At 37.8% G+C, this 17,464-nt stretch overlaps 1 protein-coding gene across 1 annotated transcript in view; it reads left to right on the forward strand.

Moving 5' to 3' along the window:
• The window catches only part of SGCZ (sarcoglycan zeta), a 1,115,594-nt gene extending 1,098,999 nt beyond the window's left edge, over window positions 1-16,595 (forward strand). Inside the window, exons 7-8 of the mRNA XM_027529936.1 lie at window positions 5,609-5,732; window positions 13,918-16,595. Coding sequence (XP_027385737.1) covers window positions 5,609-5,732; window positions 13,918-14,115 — 322 coding nt within the window. The 3' untranslated portion in view covers window positions 14,116-16,595. The remainder of the gene's footprint in view (window positions 1-5,608; window positions 5,733-13,917) is intronic.
• The last annotated feature ends 869 nt before the right edge of the window (window positions 16,596-17,464 follow it).

The following is a 17,464-nucleotide window of genomic DNA, read 5'->3' on the forward strand; positions in this document are numbered from 1 at the left end:
TTTGCCATGAATAAAATCTTTTATATTTCAGGTGCTCTGTAATTTTATTTATTAGGTAACTGAGCCTCAGTGAGGTTAACTGGATTTAAAATTTCTAGTACAATCTGTGAGATTTTTATTCAAAGTCCTATGTTTAATTTTTTCATTAGAGTGATGCAACTCTTACATGTAATAATTGTGTCTGTGAGTTTATACCTGAATTTCCTATACTGCTTCTGGAAAATAACTTATATTACTTTTAAATAACTTATAATACTGCATCCTTTAAATAACTTATATTATTGCATACTATAGTATGTAGCCACACTTTCAATAAAAGAAATTCTTTTCTATATACTGCACTTTATAATACAGCCTCTAGAAGTACCCAACTTTCTAGTAAAGACCTGTGAAAATATTATTTATAAAATAGTCAATGAAATATGTTGTTACACAATCATTAAATCCTTTTTTATAAGGTAGGATAACTGGTAATATCATAACTACATTTTATTTTCTTTAAATTTTGTATCTACATCTGCTTGTTCTATAATGTTCTTTGGATAATTAATATTATGATCATATGCTTGCTTGAATGCAGAACGTTTTAAAAATGCCTCATGCTTAAATGCAAAGATCATTTTCTGTTGTTAGAATTCATGAAGTTTAACACTTGCATTCTAGATGGCAATATGGAGAAGGCAATGGCACCCCACTCCAGTACTCTTGCCTGGAAAATCCCATGGACGGAGGAGCCTGGTAGGCTGCAGTCCATGGGGTCGCTAAGAGTCAGACACGACTGAGCGACTTCACTTTCACTTTTCACTTTCATGCATTGGAGAAGGAAATGGCAACCCACTCCAGTGTTCTTGCCTGGAGAATCCCAGGGACAGGAGAGCCTGGTGGGCTGCCATCTATGGGGCCGCACAGAGTCGGACACGACTGAAGCGACTTAGCAGTAGCAGTTATACACCGCTCATGAAAAATGTGTTTTTTTCCCCATTCAACAAGTGAAAGACCTAGAGATGATGTGCAGGTTTAGTTAGGTAATGGGTCTACATGTAAATGTAAGTAGACATGTAATTATTAACACTGGATGATTCAGATTAATACATACATCTGTAAATGCTCACAGTGAATCTATGCCACTCACAATGCTGTTAATTTGAAGATTTTAGTTCTCCATATACATTGTGGCTGGAGAAGGAAATGGCAACCCACTCCAGTATTCTTGCCTGGAAAATCCCATGGACAGAGGAGCCTGACAGGCTATAGTCCTTGGGGTCACAAAGTGTCAGACAAAACTGAGAGACTAACATACCTATACATTGTGGTTGCGCTATGAAATTTTTCTCCCCCAAATTTAACTTATTTGCTTATGCTAAACAGTCAGGCAAGCTCATAAAAAATAGTTTGCAGCTTACTTTTATTTTCATGTTCATAAGAAATATTTGACTACCACAATGTATTCCTTTGAAAATAGAATTATGAAATCCTCCAAATAGTCTAATAAAATTTTAATATATACTCTACCTACATATTCTCCATAATTAAAGTTCCTAATGTATATTACTCATCTGAATGATGGATACTATATAAAACAGTGCTTTTTTAATAAAAATTTATATCATTCCTTAGTGATCACTAGTTTTAATTTTATCAAGCTTAGCAAAGCATACAGTAGAAATCTATTTAATTCAAAATCTTAATCACCTTCAGAACCTGAAGGATTTATCCATACTGTAAAATTGTCATTTTTTTTTATGTTTTATGTACCACTTGGTAAGTTATTGGAGAAGGAAATGGCAACGCAATATGTATGACATATATCATATAGCAGGCATATTGGCTTCCCTGGTGGCTCAGTCAGTAAAGAGTCTGCTTGCAATGCAGGAGACCTGGGTTTGAGCAGGTATATATGTAGTCCTTGATAAGTTTTTTTTAATGCATTTTTATATTATATATATATATATATATATCACATAGCATGTTTTCTGTATCCCTTGACCCCTTGATAAGTTTTTAATATATATGGCAGGTCAACCCATTCCAGTATTCTTGCCTGGAAAATTCCATGGAAGAAGAGCCTGGTGGGCTATAGTCCATGAGTCACAAAGTGTTGGGCATGACTGAGCACACGCACACACATATTGTCTTAGGGTACAAAATTAGCTTCATAAGAAATGAAAATATCCCCCCAAAACTTTAATTTCCATGTTTGGTCTCCATTGCCCTCAATATCAGACACTAAGTCCCCAGTCTATTCAGCTCTGTGGCGGTTGCATCATTGAGCCAAGACGCCTGCACTGCCAAAGCGCTTATCTGGGCTGACATTTGGTCGTCGGTAGCCTCGTGATCCAACTGCCAATTCCCAAGATGTTCTCCTTAGGATCACCAAGTCCTCAGTCACTGCAGGTCACTAGTCCTTTCTCTTTTGAGGATCCATGGTCTCTTCTCAGTTATCCCGAAATATCCCTCTCTCCTGAGATCTCTAACACCTAAAGAAGGTCCCACAACCTAGAAAATGACCTCAGGTAGCAGAGTACAGAGAGCCATTCAAGACCAATTCTGTTCATTTCTCTTCAAATCTTCTCTAGCCTGTGAAACAAGAAAACAGTTCTCCAACTAGTGAAATAAACAACAAGGTCTCATGGGTATTGGCCTTCTCCTCTGTTTTTATTTATGTGCTGAATCATTTTCAACACAATACATAGCTGGTTTTTTTTTTCCAACTCAAAATGTTTATAACATTAGGAAATTCAAGATTTTTAACAGTTTATCTGCTCTGTTATCCACAATGTATTGCAAAGGATGACGCTTAATGAATGGGAGAATGGTTTAGGGTGCAAGGAAATGGGACAAGGGAGGAAATCCCCTTATATTTCAGAATACTATCCCATTACATTCTTATTTCCCTGAATCAATTTAAGAAATTTCTTACAATCCTATAAGGAAGCAGGCATATTTACAGAAGATAAAATTGAAGTTTATTGCTGCTGGCTTACTTTCCTGAACCCAGGTCTGGCCAGCTCTCTGTCTTTACTGTTTCTTTGAATTGTTGTTGTTGCTGAATCACTAAGTCCTGTCTGAGTCTTTGCTTCTTTGAATAGGGTTCCCCTAAGTCAAGGCTAGCAAAACACTCTAAGGCAACACTGTAAATGAGTTCCTAGGTCTAAAATGAAGATGAAGACAATAAACATTTTTTTAATTAAATAATTTGAAATTCTAATTAAATTAATTAAAAATTAGAAATTCTAATTAAATAATTAGACATTAAAGAAAGCTGAGTGCCAAAGAATTGATGCTTTGAACTGTGGTGTTGGAGAAGACTCTTGAGAGTCCCTTGGACTGCAAGGAGATCCAACCAGTCCATCCTAAAGGAGATCAGTCCTGCATATTCATTGGAAGGACTGATGCTGAAGCTGAAACTCCAATACTTTGGCCACCTGATGCGAAGAACTGACTCATTGGAAAAGACCCTGATGCTGGGAAAGATTGAAGGCAGGAGAAGGGGATGACAGAGGATGAGATGGTTGAATGGCATCACCGACTCGATGGACATGAGACTGAGCAAGTTCCGAAAGTTGGTAATGGACAGGGAAGCCTGGCGTGCTGCAGCCCACCGCGTGACGAAGAGTCCAACACAACTGAACGACTGAACTGAACTGAATTAGTAAGGATGAGAATGGAAAAACTCAAAAGCCCAGAAGGACTTAATATATTTTAATGTGCTAGTAGAAATATGGTACAAAAAATGTTCACACTTAACAGAGATATTTTACTGTCAAATATCAGTATCCTACTCCCTTAACCTTATAAACTAAACCGTATCAATTATTTGATAAAATAACCCCAAGTTCATTGAGTTGTGTTTCCTTAGTTGTCAGATTTATAATCTGTTTCAGAACATTAATCCATGTTAGTTAAATTCTTACCTGACTTCTGTTTGAGTGGTTCAGTCATGTCTAAACATACGTAATTACACTTAATGTTATAGGTAATTACCAAATAGAAATAGTAATGGTCTCAGATGCACCATTTAAGATGGAGTATATTTGGTGGTGTATTATAGGACATCACATAAATATACATTTAAATATTGAGATTTTGAAATTTAGATGCTATGTACAAAGTACAAGGATTATGAATCAAAAAACTTATGAGTAATTCTTTTTGAAGTTTGCAAATATTCTATGAAAACATGTGATTTGTGTTTAAAGAAAAACCAAACAGACATTTCTTTTATATATATATATAAAATCAAGGACTTCCCTGGTGGCTCAGATGGTAAAGAATCTGCCTGCAGTCCTGGAGACCCAGGTTTGATCTGGGGTCAGGAAGATCCCCTGGAGAAGGAAATGGTAACCCACTGCGGTGTCCTTGCCTGGGAAATCCCATGGATAGAGGAGCCTGGTGGGCTATATTCCATGGGGTTGCCAAGGGTCGGACATGACTGAGTGACTAATACTTTCATATAATCAAAACCTGCCCCCTCCAGGGATTTTGTGAAGATATCCCAAAGACCCAGAAATCAAAGTTTCAAAGTTTCTCTGGTGAGTGGAAAAATGTTTAAAGCATCAAAATCACTTCTAAGTGCCGGCTCTAGTCCTTCAATATCACTTTCAAGTCTTTAAGTTCAACTTTATTACTGAGAGAGATAGCAAGCTGATCTTCAGTGCTCAAACTATTCCATGAGGTTGTCTCTGCAAATCTGTTCTCAGTCTGTAACCTCCAAGGAGACCAGTTACTCTGGATGATGGTGAAGGTGAATCTGAAGGAACTTTTGTTCTGAAGTCCCGTGGTCAACAGAATGCAGGCAATCGCAGCCCCAGAGCAGAGCTATTTTCCAAAATGACCCACTCCAGGATAAGATCTCTTATCACACCGAGTGCTTTCTATGACTGTTTTCTTGCTTCTGTATTTTACCTCCATTTGCTCTTTCTCTAGGTTTATATTTGAAGATAATTTTGAAATGCCTTCCAACTATCCTTTTTGCAGCCTATCTAAAACACTTGTGTCTCACCCCTCGTTTAATTTTTCTTTCTCAGACTAATGTCTTTCATTCTGAGGACATTTTCTCGGGCTAATAGAGGTCAGTTGATGTAGGAAATATCTTATCTTCATTTTAATTAATTTCTAAAAGTGTAAAGAGCCCTTTGAGAATTTTTTAGTTTACAGAACTTTGGGCACACTTGAAAGTTCACAATAGTAAAGATTTTCGTTAAAACTCATCTTAGCAAGGCAATTGGGGGATAGTTACATGCTAACTTGCTACAAATTTACTTCTTAAAACTCCATCATTAATATCAAAAATGTATAAAAGATTTAAACTGGTAAACTTATCACGACCTACTTTTTATGGGCATTGTGAAGGGAAACAACACAGGAAACTGTTACTAAATCGTTATACAAATGAGACTAAAGAATTGATGCAAACAATTGAAGAATTTCATAAAGAGCCAAAAAATAGAGAATACAATAAAAAATCTTTGTAAAACCCATTTTAGATTTTTTTTTTTTTTAATGGCAAGCATTGGTATTTATGCCTGCCTGTTGGTTTTAGTTGACTAGCATTATATTTTCAATATTAAGGTTTTTGGGATTTTGTTTTCTGTTAATGTTTTTTTAGGCTCGAATCACCAACCAGGTCCTTGATAATGGAAGCTCCTCGGGGGGTCCAGGTGAGTGCTGCAGCTGGAGACTTCAAGGCCACCTGCAGGAAGGAGCTGCATTTGCAGTCCACAGAGGGGGAGGTAAGTTCTGAGGAGCAGACACTGGCCCTTTAATCTGGGGGCGGGGGTGGGGGTGCATGTGCTTCTTATCATATTACAAGCTTATGGTTCCCGGGGAAGCATAAGGAACTACTTCATAAGATCATAAGAGGGCTCAAATTATGAAAATATGAATACTTCTTGAATATGAGACTGGGTAAACCAAATATTATTTTCATAAGTCAAAGTTTTTTGGTTTTTTTTTCTACCGAAAAATACTCATTCATAAGTTGATTGCAAGTTGGGCACTAAGTTCCTGCAATTTCAAAATCAACAGATGAACAGAACGAACACCAAGATAATACCCAGAATGAAGGCGATCTTTGCTATCTTTGTTCTGTGTTGGTCTTCAACAAGTTTTTCCACAAAGTGCTTTGAAAGTTCGTGTGTTTGTTTCGGTAGAAAGAGTACCTATGTTTTTCTAAAAGAGAAACACAAGTCACAAGTTTATTTTGCTATTTCGCGCAGTTATTTCCCAGATAAAGAGATACGTGATGGTTTTCTTTCGTGTCACTTTATTTCGCCCAAGAGTCTGTTTAAAGTTGGTTGTCCTCATTCCTTTAAAGAACCTTGCTTTCTCTCACTGCGAGATTCACCCCTTTGTCTTCGGCTTTCCACTGGAATGTGATAGGCACATACTTGTTTTGTCTACTTTACTTTCTGTATACATTGTGACCATAATGTCTGCAGAATCACATTTTTGTCCATTTTGGAAATTCCTCAGCATTATGTCTTCAGATATTCCCTCTCCCCTGTTTCTCTAGCTCTCTAGGCCTTTTTCAGAAGCTCTGAAGATATGTCTTTTCATTCTCTTAACCTTCCACATCCCTTAGCCTCACCTCTTCACTTCTATTTCTTTATTACCCTGTGCCTCACTCTGTGTGTTTATTCAGATCTACATGCCCCAGTTCCTACTCAGTGTCTAATCTCTCTTTCAATCCCTCCATCAAGCTTTTAATTTTAGTAATTTTGTCATTCATTTCTAAGATTCTCATCTCTTGTTTTTGTTGTTGTTCAAATCTGCTTGGACATCTTGGTAGTTGCTCTCATTTGCTTTTAATTCTACCTTAATTATTTCAAAACCTGATACATAATGCATATAGATTCTGTATATTTTTGTCATAATTCCCAAAGTCCTTGAAGGCCTAAATCTGTTGTGATGCTATTTCTACCAGTTACTTCCCTTAATAGTTTATTTCTTCATATGCTTTTTTTTTTTAATTGAGTTTATAAAGGCCAAGCTGAGAAAAGCATGGAAGGGTGATTTGAGAGAGATGCTCTAGAGCATTTCGGACCTTCTTACATGTAAAGATGAGGGCAGACATGAATAGAATCTACCACAGCAAGAGAGAAATCTTTCTTAAATATCTCACATCTTTTTTAAAGCATTGTTTTTGTCATGTTAATTATTTCATTCAAATCTGCTTTATTGACTATGCCAAAGCCTTTGACTGTGTGGATCACAATAAACTGGAAAATTCTTCAAGAGATGGGAATACCAGACCACCTGATCTGCCTCTTGAGAAATTTGTATGCAGGTCAGGAAGCAACAGTTAGAACTGGACATGGAACAACAGACTGGTTCCAAATAGGAAAAGGACTTCGTCAAGGCTGTATATTGTCATCCTGTTTATTTAACTTATATGCAGAGTACATCATGAGAAACGCTGGACTGGAAGAAACACAAACTGGAATCAAGATTGCCGGGAGAAATATTAATAACCTCAGATATGCAGATGACACCACCCTTAGGGCAGAAAGTGAAGAAGAACTCAAAGCCTCTTGATGAAAGTGAAAGTAGAAAGTGAAAAAGTTGGCTTAAAGCTCAACATTCAGAAAACGAAGATCATGGCATCCGGTCCCACCACTTCATGGGAAATAGATGGGGAAACAGTGGAAACAGTGTCAGACTTTATTTTTCTGGGCTCCAAAATCACTACAGATGGTGACTGCAGCCATGAAGTTAAAAGACGCTTGCTCCTTGGAAGGAAAGTTATGACCAACCTAGATAGCATATTCAAAAGCAGAGACATTACTTTGCCAACAAAGGTTCGTCTAGTCAAGGCTATGGTTTTTCCTGTGGTCATGTATGGATGTGAAAGTTGGACTGTGAAGAAGGCTGAGTGCCGAAAAATTGATGCTTTTGAACTGTGGTGTTGGAGAAGACTCTTGAGAGTCCCTTGCAAGGAGATCCAACCAGTCCATTCTGAAGGAGATCAGCCCTGGGATTTCTTTGGAAGGAATGATGCTGAAGCTGAAATTCCAGTACTTGGCCACCTCATGCGAAGAGTTGACTCATTGGAAAAGACTCTGATGCTGGGAGGGATTTGGGGCAGGAGGAGAAGGGGACGACAGAGGATGAGATGGCTGGATGGCATCACTGACTCGATGGACGTGAGTCTGAGTGAACTCCAGGAGTTGGTGATGGACAGGGAGGCCTGGCGTACTGCAATTCATGGGGTCGCAAAGAGTCAGACACGACTGAGTGACTGATCTGATGATCTGATCTGATTCATAATGAATCATCTCATAATAAGTATTGATGGTTATTAATCTCCATTCCACTCCTATTTATGCTCACTTTACTTATGTTCTCATATTCAAAGTATCAGCAGGATCCTTGAATTTAATTACATTTTAAGATTTAATTGTGAATTGAGTATTATGCTATACATAAGTTATAGCCAAAGGTTTTCAGCTGTGGCCATTTTTTATATTGATAAAATAAAGATACAGAGTAGTACATCATTTTCTATTAGAATAAATTAGCATGTAATTTTTCTAAGAAGAGGTAGAAATTATGTAAAATCTTTCTCTTTGCTTTATTGACTATGTCACAAAAAAGCAGATCAACCAATTAACAATATAGAAAAATATGAAGTCCCTACCCTTCAGTCAGTTCAGTTCAGTTGCTTAGTCGTGTCTGACTCTCTGCGACCCCATGAATCACAGCACTCCAGGCCTCCCTGTCCATCACCAACTCCCGGAGTTCACTCAAACTCACGTCCATCGAGTCGGTGACGCCATCTAGCCATCTCATCCTCTGTTGTCCCCTTTTCCTCCTACCCCCACTCCCTCCCAGCATCAGAGTCTTTTCCAATGAGTCAACTCTTTGCATGAGGTAGCCAAAGTACTGGAGTTTCAGCTTTAGCATCATTCCTTCCAAAGAACACCCAGGGCTGATCTCCTTTAGAATGGACTGGTTGGATCTCCTTGCAGTCCAAGGGACTCTCAAGAGTCTTCTCCAACACCACAGTTCAAAAGCATCAGTTCTTTGGTGCTCAGCTTTCTTCACAGTCCAACTCTCACATCCATACATGACCACAGGAAAAACCATAGCCTTGACTAGATGGACCTTTGTTGGCAAATTAATGTCTCTGCTTTTGAATATGCTATCTAGGTTGGTCGTAACTTTCCTTCCAAGGAGTAAGCACCTTTTAATTTCATGGCTGCAGTCACCATCTGCAGTGATTTTGGAGCCCCCAAAAATAAAGTCTGACACTGTTTCCACTGTTTCCCCATCTATTTCCCATGAAGTGATGGGACCAGATGCCATGATCTTCGTTTTCTGAATGTTGAGCTTTAAGCCAACTTTTTCACTCTTCTCTTTCACTTTCATCAAGAGGCTTTTGAGTTCCTCTTCACTTTCTGCCATAAGGATGGTGTCATCTGCATATCTGAGGTTATTGATATTTCTCCCCTACCCTTAGATAGTACTTAAATTCACTAAGATCAGAACAAAAATTGTATTGAGGTAGCCCAAATAAGTAAGAAGAAAACTGCACACACAGTTGTACACTGCAAAAGTTTTGACCATCTCAGACATAGTTTTGCAAGGAATTTCAAATTCAGCTCTGAAAACACCATGAATGACAATTGTATGTGAAATACTGAAAGTGTAGTAAAACATATGCGATGCAATAACTTAAAAACATATATGTTACAAGATGACAGAGGAAGGAGAAATCAATTTTTACTTTCCAAACTAATTAAATATTCTGCTACAGCAATAGGTCTGATTTCAACAGGTAAGAAAGGAATAAATAAATGTCTTCTCTCATTCTTATTGAGAGAAGACAGTGAGCCTTAACTGAAAAGCTCAGGGATGTTAGTCTGACTGCCTAGAAGAGTTTCAGAGTGAATGGAATATATAGTTTATAGGGCAATATGGAATAAAAATACCAGTTTTAGAAGCTGGGAAGTAAGCAGTGTCACAGTAGCTGCCTTACGCAGAACAGACAGAGGTGTGAGCGGGTCCGTCCTAGTTGCTGAAGCCTGGAGAAGATGGAAGGTTTGCAAAGAATATACAACACTCCATTTTACTTCATAACTTGCTTTTCTGTCTCAAATCCAGAAAACATTATTTTCCCTCTCCTTTCTTTCTTTTTCTATTTTTTATGTGGAAATCCATTGTTTATTCAATCATATACCCTTTTGTGGAAGGATGTTATATCTGTAAGGCTAACTCAAAATTCAGGATTTTATTATAAAAATTCACTAGAATTAGACTGTTTATAAGCATTTTCTTCTTTGTCTCTTTTTTCTTTGTTCCTTTTCTTATGTAATTTTACATTATTATTGAGGTAAAAGTTGTATATAACATTGTATACATTTCAGGTGTACACCATCATAATTTGACATCTGTATACACTACAAGGCTACCCACTCCAGTATTCTGGCCTGGAGAATTCCATGGACTATAGTCCATGGGGTCACAATGTGTCAGACATGACTGAGCAACTTTCACTTCACTTCATACACTACAAAATAATCACCACCAAAGGGCCAGTTATCATCCATACCCATATAATTAGTTCGGTTGAGTTGCTTAGTCATGTCCCATCCTTTGCGACCCCATGGACTGCAGCACACCAGGCTTCCCTGTCCGTCACCAACTCCCGGAGCTTGCCCATGTCCATCGAGTCGGTCATGCTATCCAACCATCTCATCCTCTGTTGTCCCCTTCTCCTCCTGCCTTCAGTCTTTCCTGTTGGCTAAAAAGTGCATTCAGGTTTTTCTGTAAGATGTTATGGAACAAACACGAACAAATTTTTAAGCAACCAGTAAACCACTCTTTTTTCTCTTTCAAATATCCTATTAATTTTAATTTATCTATTAATAAAAGCTACTTCCCATAAGTGGGTGAGGCTACAGTGTGGATATCAGAAGTTTATGGAATTAAGTATTCTCATGTAGCTAAATATTGTCTAGTGCACGCATGCTAAGCTGTTTCCGTCATGTCTGACTCTGTGCAACCCTAGGGACTATAGCACTCCAGGCTTCTCTACCCGTGGGATTCTCCAGGCAAGAACACCGGAGTAGGTTGCCATGTTCTCCTCCAGGGTATCTTCCCAACCCAGGGATCGAACCTGCATCTATTACATCTCCTGCACTGGCAGGCAGGTTCTTTACCACTAGCACCAACTGGGAAGCCCAAGAACTGGAGGGCATTGCTGGAGCTAAACTGAAGCAGGTCACACAGGAGGTTCCAGGCTAACTCCATTAATGAGGCCACCATAGATAGGCTTGCTTTCTGAGCTGCTACCTGAATGCCCTGCTTGTGTAAAAATAGCTACTCTCCACATTTATTCAGTCAGGCTACACCAAGGGAAACACAATCAGTTTCAAACTATAAAACTCAGCGATGTGGCCTGGTGTCAGCAAGCCTCTGAAAGCCACTGGGATTGGCAGTAGCACCTGTTTCTATGCTTACTAAGGAAATGAGGCCCAACATTTATCCCCCAAAATGTGTTGTCATTTTCTTTTGCTTATTTTTGTACACTTTTAACTTTTGCATCAGGGGAAAAGAAAATCTCCTTAAAAAAATAGAAGTCCTTTCTTTCTGTTTGCTTTCTGGTCACTTAACCTGGAAAAAATTATGATGTAATAAAATGTCAGCATTTGATACCTACAAACAAAACCTTTAATTATGCTTTCTTAACTTTGAATGCTGTTGGTAAAGGCAATCATTTTTACTTCATAATTTATCCATTTATTAAAAAACTATTTGTATTTATGGAAGCTATACGTGCAAGGTCAAACACTGTGAAGTTATAAAAAAAATCAGACTTCATGAAGGTCATGGTTTCTTAGGGAAAGTAATATATCAATATGACTATAAAACATCAAGCGATGAACCAAAAAGATATTAATAAAATGCCACGTGAGAACCAAATAAGAAGTCTTTCCATCTTGGGGCACTAGGGGAAGGTCCATGGAGGATGAAACATGAACTGGGTTTTGTTGGAGGCTGAGGATTTTAGCCTAGAGGAGAGAGACATGTACAAGTGCAGGAAAGCATTCTATCCTGCAACTGGCACCAACATGATTCTATTCACTGTTCTCTAATCTTGAACCAATGACAGGCCCTGCCCTAACAGATATTTCTTGCAAATAAGAGAAGGAAACAATGAATGAATGCACACTTAGTATAGTGTTAGAAAGGGACTGTTACTATAGAGCTAAGTACAGCTGGTAAGGAGAGATGACTGGATTTGTGTCACTTTAATAGGGAGGTTAGGAAAGTCCTCTTTTAGCAGCTGACCTTTTTTAGTAGAGACCTGAACAAATATGCTCACATCTAAAGTTTATCTGAAATATACACGTCTATGGTATAGGAATTATTTTTCTGGCTTATTCTAAATGTGTCATAGATTTCTATATTTCAAAAAAAAATTTTTTTAATATATAAAAAACGAGGCAAACAGGGGAAATCTCCCTCCTATCCCTGTTCTCTGTTTAGTCACTAAGTCGTGACCAACTCTTTTGAAACCCCATGGACTATAGCCCACCAGGCTCCTCTGTCCATGGGATTCTCCAGGCAAGAATACTAAAGTGAGTTGCCATTTCCTCCTCCAGGGGATCTTCCCAACCCAGGGATCAAACTCATGTCTCCTGTGTTAGCAGGCAGATTCTTTACCACTGAGCCACCAGGGAAGCCCTCACCCCTGTTTTCTAACCACCCCATTAATATCTATCCTCACTCATAAATATCTGGAGAAAAATTTTTCAGGCTAGGAACAGAAGGAATTAAAAATCCCTGAGGCCAGAGTTGTTCTGGTATGTTTGAGAAAATGTGAGAGCTCCAGTAAGAAGAATGAAAGGAAATGATATTAGAAAGATAGGCCAGATCTTATAGGACTTGTGGACCGTGAAAAGTAATCAAGATTCATTTTAAGTGTGGTGGAGGCCATTAAAGAATTGTGAGCATGATATGACATGATTTGATTTGTGTTTCTTCGAAGTTCACTCCAGCGTTTTGTATAATAGACTACAGGAGGACAAGAGTGGCCCCTGGGAGGCCAATTAGGGGGCTAGTGCAAGAGTCCTAGTAAGAAATGATTAGGACTCAGGATGAAGGCAAAAGGTGTCGAAAATGGAGTATTCCTTTATTTTCCTGTCAATTTAGAGATGCCTGTAGGCAATAATTAGCTACATAACAATAGAATCAAGACATAGCTAGAAAGAGTCCAGTTTCTTTGCTCATTCAAATTCATGATCTAACGTTCCTTTCTTTGGATGGTTCCTCATGCATGTCAGAACGATATGATCGCTGGCCCGGAAAGTGTTGAGTCCATGATTTGAAATAAGTGAAGTAATTTTGCAAGTTAGAAGATTTAGCAGCATAGGTGTTAAGTACAGGTAATATATTTTTTCATGGAGATGTCAAACCTGATTATATTTAATTACCTCTTGTTTATTGTGCACTTTATCTACTTGATGTCTACTGTGAGTCAACATGATTTTATGAGTACTTTTTAAAAAATTAAACCAGAGAGTCAAAATTTTTTTAATTAATTGTCCATCACTTCACTAATGGCATGTCCTTAACCATCCTTATTTCTCTGTATATTCTTTAGACTGGCAAGATTAAGTGAAATTAAGAGACAGTCAAAATCATTCATTTTCTGGGTCGTTTGAATAACTGGATTGGCCCCCTAAGCAGATTGTACCATCTTGTTTTTCCGATTGAAGACTCTCTGAACGCACCACGTGTCAAAGGCTGGGGTGGCGGGTTGTACCGCAGGAATACAATTTGTTGGTTTCACAAAGCTTGGCAGCTAAACCTGCAGAATTGTTTGTCCTGTGGTCTTATTAGACCATGTTGTAGAGTTCTTAAGAATATAGAATGCTAAAAGGAAGTAAAATGTCGTTTCTTTCCCCCTAGATATTTTTGAACGCGGATACGATCCGGCTGGGAAACCTGCCGACCGGCTCCTTTTCCCCTTCTTCACCGAGTTCCTCCTCCCACTCTAGGCAGACAGTGTATGAACTGTGTGTCTGCCCCAACGGCAAACTGTACCTGTCTCCAGCCGGGGTCGGGTCCACGTGTCAGTCCAGTAGCAACATCTGCTTGTGGAGCTGAAGTGACTGATCTCTCCTCACACCAGAATAGCCTTTTGTTCCCGTCCGTCTGCTTCACAGTTCTGCTCCGTTTCCCTCGTGATCAGTCCAGAGCTTCTCCAAATGGTCCACAGAGCACCTCCTTCCGGGGTAAGCAGGGAGTCTGGCCACCTTCCCCCTCGATTTTCTGTGCTGCTCGACCCGGCGAGTGTGAGTGACAGAACAGTGGAAGAACCATCTTCAGCAGGAAAACTGGATCATAATCTTTGCTCAGAAGGGAGAATAACATAGGTGCCTTTGCTACATGAAGTGAAGCACACAGTTTTAGATTTTTGCAGGACCTGGATATGGACTGCACATATATACATTTACATAGATGAAATTCCCAGTATCCAATGGCAAGATGACATGGTTAACCCTGTAAGAAAACTAATTCTACAGTCTGAAAGCACAATTTTCCATTCATCTTTTTGGATGTAAACTTTTATCCCCGAATTTTAAAATTTTAAAGCATTATGTAATGCTTGCTTTACTAAAAATTCAATTCAATACATGGTTTTTAACAATACAAGACAGAATCCCACCCTGAATTTTATTCGTTTCTTTAAATTCAATGTGTTGTTACTCTTTGTCTACTAAGTCTAGAATTTTGTACATTAGGTAATTTTGAAAGCTCTCAGCAATAGAATCTTTACAGAATTAACAAAATACCATCATACCATCATTTGTCAGATCTGAATGGCCTGATGTAGTATTTACTTGGCTATTGCATGTGACGTATTTGCTTTTAACAAAACATCTAATTTATTGCAATATAAGATAGGATTAAGAGGGACATACTGATGGTATAGAATCCATCTTTTTTTTTAATTGACATAATATCCACTAGGTTCTAATAGTACAATTTTTGTTTGCTTCATTCACTTTATACTTAACTCAGACTGCTAAAATTCAAACATCCTAAATAAAAACTACTGTGATGCCTAATGCTGAGAATGAATTCACTTTCCATTGGAATATCATCTACAGAATTATATCTATGTATTTTTTATTGGAGATTAAGACTTAAGGATGGTAGAAATTAAAAATCCCTGCTTAAACAGTAAAACATACAACTGTTAGAAAACATGTTGAAAATGTGTTTACTCCATCAGATTCTTATTTTAAGGAATTTAGTCACATTCCCTTGCAGCTGTTAATATTTAATTATTTATATTAGACTGTTAAGCTACCCTGACATCAGAACATAGTTTCTTCCATCCTCCAGTGCTTATTTTTGTAAATTCACTCCTAATAAATAACTCCAAAATACTGTAGGTTCACTTTCCACAACACTCCTTAATTCAAATTCTTGCAATTTACAGAATCCAAGAATAGAAAATTGTATTAAATAGTTCCTACTATGGGAAGGTGACTTGATTACTATAAGGTAAGTCTTTGATTTTCACATGTCAATCCATCTTTCTCCCCAATACACACTATATTACAGGTGTGTGGAAGTTTCATTGTGGGGGTCCATGACTGTAGAAACTTTGGAGTTCAGGGCTCTGTGGCACAGCGTGAAGTTGGAGATTGGAACTTGCAGAAATAATTTGATTAGTTGAAGTAAGATATTCAAGTAATGCAAGCAACAAAGTGAACCCTTTGACCAGAATTATATTCTTTGGACAATGTCACATATCAAATATCTGAAAAGGCTCCATTTCACTAATTGTATTCTGTACTAGGCAAAGTCAGAAAGCTAGTACAATTTTATTGCTTTTAAAATAGAACTTGTGTCGGGTGTTATTATATAAAACATTAAGTCAATATTGGAGTAAAAATAAGAAGTGAAATTGCTTAAAAAGTCATATCCTAACATATGAGTTTATTTAAGGTAAAACATTAGAATTTACTGTGATAAACTTTCACATTGGTTTTTGCATAATACTCAAATTCTAACATGAAAATTTTTGAGAAATTATGGGTGCTAATCACTGTATTATGGACCTTTTAGGAAAATACTATTTATTAATTTGAGGCATATTCAAATTATAAACATCCCTAAATTAAAACAGAAGGTTTTTTAGTCAAATGGGAACAATTATTTTGTTTAGTGATTAACCCTGTTTCTAATCTCAGCTCTGTCTCCTAATCAATCAACTGATTTGGGCAGTCTGGGAATATATCCAGGCTTTAGTTTACTCAACTTTACAACTTTTACACAGTGTTGAATCAAATGATCTCTTGAGATTCCTTCCAGCTCTAACATGTCCTAGTTCCAATAGCAAATATTATAGAAGGTGAAAGGGGCCATCAAAATTTTAAATTATATGTGATGAGAGGAGAAAAGATAAAAAATGTAAAAAAACCAATTCCAGTGAAGGGTGGTCAAATTTTGAATTCACATGTAGTTTAAATGCTATAAACACAATTCAAAAGAAATGTATGAGAGATTTAAACTATGTATGAAAGTGAAAGTGAAGTCGTGTCCCACTCTTTGCGACCCCGTGGACTGCAGCCCACCAGGCTCCTCCGTCCATGGGATTCTCCAGGCAAGAATACTGGAGTGGGTTGTCATTTCCTTCTCCAGGGGATTTTCCCTACCCAGGGATTGAACCCGGGTCTCCTGCATCACTGGCAGATGCTTTAATCTGCTCAATGTAGTTAAAAAAAAAAGTGATACAGGTGGATTTCCTATCCAACTAACTCTAAGTGGTTGGTTTAAATTAGTTGACTGGCTGTTTTAGATTCTTAGAATCTAAGTATACACTCAGCCTCAGAGTTTGGGCTTTTATTAAAGACATAGAAGCTTGCTCTGAAAAGTCCTTAATTTCCTCATAAAAGAAGACTGGCTTGTTTTTTGATACAGAGTTTCCTTAATTGCAGACTACCCCAACAGATACGTTATCTGTTTTTCCAGTACTGTTTTGTGTTACAAGGTCTATAAATATAGTGCACTTTACTTAGATGCAAATTTCGTCTTTCCCAAATTAAACTCAGAAAAGTGATTTCTGTAAAGTGTACTATATGGGCCCTAAGCTTGGAACTGGTTTAACTGGAGAAGTCAGTAAGGGCAGAAAGGAGGAAGGCAGGTAAGCAGACAGGAAAGAAGGAAAGAGAAGAAAGAGAACTGACAGCATTCCTAGCATTTAAATTCTTAGCTGAGAACTGATACCCAAAGAAGTATCTGCCTTCAGGTTCTGAGGTCAAAATGAGAGAAGCCAAGAGAACAATCTATTTTTTTCTTTCAGAATATTTCAGTAAGACACTTGCCCTTCTCCCACCCGAAAAACACACTTCCAAATTTCTTCCAAAATTTCTATTCTGTACTTCTTAGTCCATTTTTCTTTCTCTTATTTTACTGTGAACCATAAACTGAATAATCTGGT

Source organism: Bos indicus x Bos taurus, chromosome 27 (genome assembly GCF_003369695.1).
Source record: "Bos indicus x Bos taurus breed Angus x Brahman F1 hybrid chromosome 27, Bos_hybrid_MaternalHap_v2.0, whole genome shotgun sequence".
Lineage (NCBI taxonomy): Eukaryota > Metazoa > Chordata > Mammalia > Artiodactyla > Bovidae > Bos > Bos indicus x Bos taurus.